The sequence below is a fragment of the Eurypyga helias genome, unplaced genomic scaffold (genome assembly GCF_000690775.1).
Source record: "Eurypyga helias isolate BGI_N326 unplaced genomic scaffold, ASM69077v1 scaffold15022, whole genome shotgun sequence".
Lineage (NCBI taxonomy): Eukaryota > Metazoa > Chordata > Aves > Eurypygiformes > Eurypygidae > Eurypyga > Eurypyga helias.
This window is the reverse complement of record NW_010235784.1, coordinates 8,369-13,503: the sequence shown is the minus strand read 5'-3', so window position 1 is coordinate 13,503 and position 5,135 is coordinate 8,369. Positions and strand designations below refer to the sequence as shown.

Sequence of the window (5,135 nt, the reverse complement as noted above, 5' to 3'; positions counted from 1 at the left end):
GGTGCTGCTTCCCCTGCCGCTGTCAGCAACCGCATCCGCTCACGCAGCCTTCCTCGCGAGGGCGCCCGGGCCGGCGAGGGCCATCAGGATGCTGGCACCAAGAGTGCAGGGTACGAAGCAGATCACTTCCTAGCCGGCCAGGAGAGAATCCTGAAAAAGGGGAAGGAGGTCTTGACCAAGCAGGGTTCACAAGAGTGCCAACCCATTGGTTTGACTTGTCCTCAGCACCTGCACAGCCCCGATCACAGCATTGGTGAGAGGGGGAGATCACGGCTATCAAGGATGGCCGATTCCGGTAGCTGCGAGATTTCTTCCAACTCGGACACCTTTGGGAGCCCCATTCACTCTATCTCCACGGCAGGAGTCCTGCTCAGCAGCCACATGGACCAGAAGGAAGACCACCAGTCCTCCAGTGGCAACTGGAGTGGGAGCAGCTCCACATGTCCCTCCCAGACATCTGAAACCATTCCTCCTGCTGCCTCTCCTCCGCTGACAGGCTCTTCGCACTGTGACTCCGAGCTGTCGCTCAACACCGCTCCCAATGCCAACGAGGACTCCAGTGTCTTTATCACGGAGCAGTTTGGTGACCATGCAGACAAGGTCAGGGGCCACAGGGCGAGCTCCTTCAGCTCCACCGTGGCAGATTTACTGGATGACCCCAACAACAGCAACACAAGTGACAGCGAGTGGAACTACCTGCACCATCACCACGACGCCTCCTGTCGCCAGGACTTCAGCCCTGAGCGCCCGAAGGCGGACAGCCTGGGATGCCCCAGCTTCACCAGCATGGCCACCTACGACAGCTTCCTTGAAAAGACCCCCTCTGACAAGGCAGACACTAGCTCACACTTCTCTGTGGATACCGAAGGATACTATACCTCCATGCACTTTGACTGCGGTCTCAAGGGTAATAAAAGCTATATTTGCAACTATGCAGCCCCGGGCTCTGAGAGCGGCCAGAGCGGGAGCGTGACCTCCCCCCTGGCTGACTGCGCCTGGCAGGAGTGCGTGAGCCACCGGAGGCAAGGACGGCAGAGCATCTCGCTGAAGAAACCAAAGGCAAAGCCAGCCCCACCAAAACGCAGCTCGTCTTTGAGGAAATCGGAGGGCAGCACCGACCTTCCTGACAAGAAAGAACCAAAGATGGGCAGCACGCAGCACGTCTCTCACACGGCCAGAGAGATGAAGCTGCCCCTGGAGTTTTCCAACACACCTTCCCGAGCAGAAGGGCCCAACTTGCCTGCCAAGCAGGAGCTCGCCTGGGCGAACCAGAGTGACAGCGGGTTAAAGGATACCCCGTTCGACACCACCGATATCCCCTCCTTTAAAGATGAAGGTGCTGAACAACCTCACTATGCAGACCTCTGGCTTCTGAACGACTTGAAATCCAGCGATCCTTACAGGTCCTTGTCCAATTCGAGCACTGCTACGGGTACTACAGTCATCGAGTGCATCAAGTCACCGGAGAGCTCTGAATCCCAGACGTCTCAGTCCGGGTCACGAGCCACCACCCCATCCCTCCCCTCTGTCGATAACGAGTTTAAGCTGGCCTCCCCCGAGAAGCTGGCAGGGTTAGCCTCCCCCTCCAGCGGGTACTCCAGCCAGTCAGAGACGCCCACCTCTTCTTTTCCGACCGCTTTCTTTTCGGGACCCTTGTCTCCAGGGGGGAGCAAGAGGAAGCCAAAAGTCCCGGAGAGAAAGTCGTCACTGCAGCAGCCACTCTCGAAAGATGGCACCGCCTCGGTGAGCAAAGACCTCGAACTCCCGATTATACCTCCTACTCACCTCGACCTAAGTGCTCTTCACAACGTCTTGAGCAAGCCCTTCGCTCACAGGCACCAGCTGCACGCCTTCAGCCACAGCAAGCAGAGCGCGGTCGGGGAAGCCCTGCATCCCAGCCCTCCCTCCGCCCTTGCCATCACGCCTTCTGTTCTCAAGTCTGTCCACCTCCGGGCAGTCAACAAGCCTGAAGGAGGGAAGCAGAAGGGCAGCGCCCCAGACCTGCTCTGCGTACAGGAGACTGCCTTCGTGGTGACCGACGTTTCTCCAGGCAAAATGAGGCCGCTCTTAGCTAAGAAACCAGTATCGCGCCAGTACTCCACAGAGGAGGCCATGATGTCGTACATTGATGTTGCCCCAGCAGAAGGGGGGCCCGGAAAGACACCGTTAGAGAAAAGCTCCTCTTTCAGCGGGCAGAATAGCTGTGAGCGAGAAGCCGTAACTTCAGCAAGCGTGGGTCTGGCTGAAATCAAACCCGTGAAGGACCAAATGCACACGGCCGCTGAGCCCTTGCCGGAAAGTGCTCTGAGTCAGACGTGTGCCATCTCCGTGGATGGGTTTCAGAAGGGCTCAGCTCTCCTCACAGGTGATGACGAAGCAAGGACATCTGGCCAGGGAGCAGAAACAGAGCACGACCTTCAGCAAGTGCAGGCTCAGCGAGAGCTCTTTGCAGTCAGCGACGGGAGGCTGGAAGCTGGGCCTGCAGGCGAAAGCCCAGCTCAGGCCGAGGGAGTGGCTGTCAGCGATCAGCACCAACCCGACGTAAGCCACCATGTGCCTGGGAATATCGGCTACGAAGCGGAGATGGCAGCAGTGAATTCGCTCGGCGAAGTGAGTTGCAAGCAGGAAAACAATATCGCATCAGGTATCCCAACCAAAAGTGCCTCTGATGACGGCAGGGTGGACGAGATGACGGGCGGCGCAGACGAGCCTTTGCTGAAAGGTCAGTTGTGAAGCCCTTCGGCATTACACCCGATCGTGGGGCTTTAGACGTGGCTGGTAGTGAAGTCAAAAAGCAGGTTGGAGTTGCAAATGGGCTTGCCTCTGTAGGTGTAAGTGCAGAGGGGATCTGTTAGCTGGCCAGCCGGCCTAAAGATAGTTTATACTTTTGCAGTGTATTCAGAGCATATTTCTCTGATATTTATTTCCTCCCTAGTGCTGCATTTCAGCTGAAAGCCAACAAGGGAGGAGCACTAATGCTGGGCACAGGGGAGCCTTACTATCGCAGCCACCCGGTAAACAGGAGATCCCGGGTTCTGTCCCTGGCAGTGAGCCCTTTATGGGCTCCAACACACAACATACACGATGTTTAGGTTAAAGGATAAAGTCCGTATGGTGGTATGGGCGGCTCAGTTGTGAACCTTGCGTTGGCGCTGCTGTTGCAAAGTGCGGCGGGGTCTGACTCACAGCATGGCCTCTTTCCTTGTTTAAGAGTCTTCTCCAAGCGACGAGTCCATCATGTCTCCGCTGAGCGAGGAGTCGCAGGCCGACGCTGAGGACGTCTTTGTGTCACCGAACAAACCCCGCACTACCGAGGACCTGTTTGCAGTCATCCACAGGTGACCTCACCTTGCGGCAACAGGCAGCCCTGCAGTCACCCACTAACAATAGCTGTAGGGTCATTATTTGGTGGCTGTCTTGTCCTGAAACCACCCTCTTTAGTTTGTTGAGTTTAGTTTTCTAAAAGGCAGCTTTTAAAAGATGCTTTATGACAGTCTGGTGTGCACTCTGAGTACCTTCATGGCATGTGTAGGATGCTTTACAGATAACATTGGGCCATTCTCCTGCCGTGGTTCCTGCCTTCTGCCCACCAGCTCTCTGGTGAGTGAGCCGTCGCAGTGAGAACGATAAGAAGGCATCTCCTCAGATTTAGAATGTTTTGTATTCAGCTGAAATTTGCAATCACAACTGAAATTAAAGATTTCTGATACTGAGTAGGTTACACCGAGTATTATTATTACCTAAGAGTCTGTATGCATTGTGTCTTTATAAAGAGCTGTTTGTGCATACGTTATTTTGGAAGAGCTGGGTGAGGTTGAGACGGACTCAGTGCCTCGTTCATTGCACAAGAGCTGTCACGGCTTCAAGTGCCGCCAGCAACCGATATTTGACAGAGGGTTTATGAGAACTCTGGCTAATACGAAAGCACGGTCAATTTGTGAAGTCCAGACCAGCGTGAAGTGTTACCCTACAAAGCAAAGATAACGTATGAAAGAGCGTTCCTTTGTGTTTTTACAGATCAAAAAGGAAAGTTCTCGGGAGAAAGGATTCAGGAGACCTTTCTGTACGGAACAGACTGAGAGCTTCGTCTGGGACAGGCAGCCAGCCTCCCACCAGCAGCACGCTACCCGCCAGCAACGTGCCACCCGCCGGCAGCGTGGGCAGTGCCATCAGCAGTCAGAGGTCCCCCGGGCTCATATACAGGCATGCCAAAAAGTCCAACACATCCAATGAGGAGTTTAAACTACTACTCCTTAAAAAGGGCAGCCGGTCTGATTCTAGCTACAGGATGTCCGCCACAGAAATTCTGAAAAGTCCTATTTTGCCCAAGTCTCCTGGAGAGCTGACGGTGGATGCCCCTCAAAACCAGGAAGAGTCTCCCACCGCAGCAAGCCCCGATGCATTGTCCCCAGTCTCCCCTTGCTCCCCCAGGGTCAACGCTGAAGGGTTCTCCTCCAAGAGCTTTCCCATGTCGGCATCTTCGAGAGTGGGGCGCTCCCGGGCGCCTCCGGCAGCCAGCAGCAGCCGGTACAGTGTGCGCTGCAGGCTGTACAACACGCCCATGCAGGCCATCTCCGAAGGAGAGACGGAGAACTCGGACGGCAGCCCCCATGACGATCGGTCTTCTCAGAGCTCAACGTAGGCTGCGTGGGTACCAGGGCCAAGGCTGGAGACACCGCTCAGGCTCTGTAAGGATGTGAATATGAGGCCAACGCTGTAGCAGTCAAAAAAAAAGAAAAAGAAAAGGAAAAAATCGCAGGGCAATATCGATGCTTATAAATGTGTTTGTGTTTGTAAGATGCTGGGGAAACAGGACTACAGCTGTAGCTATTTATTACGTTACATTTTCTAAAAGGAGGAAGATACGCTATGTCTGTTCTGTTTTGTTTTGGCTTTGTTTGGTTTATCCCACTCTCATTTCCGTTGTCACTGTAGATTTCAAGGCTATACATTTCCATAGAGTTAAAAGTGACTTTGGGTTTGGGGTTTTTTTTCCCAAAGCTGTCCATCTAGAAACAAATCCCTCACTGTAGTGCTTCCCTAGGGAGGAAAAAAAAATAAAAAGAAAATGCTCTTGAGGATTGGTATTTTTCTACACTAAAATGAGCTGAAACAAAATTTAGAAGAAATTAACA

General features: G+C 53.8%; 1 protein-coding gene across 1 annotated transcript in view; it reads left to right on the top strand.

Moving 5' to 3' along the window:
* Positions 1-4,642, top strand: part of NHS (Nance-Horan syndrome (congenital cataracts and dental anomalies)) — a gene marked incomplete at its 5' end in the record, with an annotated part of 23,339 nt that extends 18,697 nt beyond the window's left edge. Inside the window, 3 exons of the mRNA XM_010146871.1 lie at positions 21-2,722; positions 3,212-3,338; positions 4,018-4,642. Coding sequence (XP_010145173.1) covers positions 21-2,722; positions 3,212-3,338; positions 4,018-4,642 — 3,454 coding nt within the window. The remainder of the gene's footprint in view (positions 1-20; positions 2,723-3,211; positions 3,339-4,017) is intronic.
* Positions 4,643-5,135: the final 493 nt, after the last annotated feature.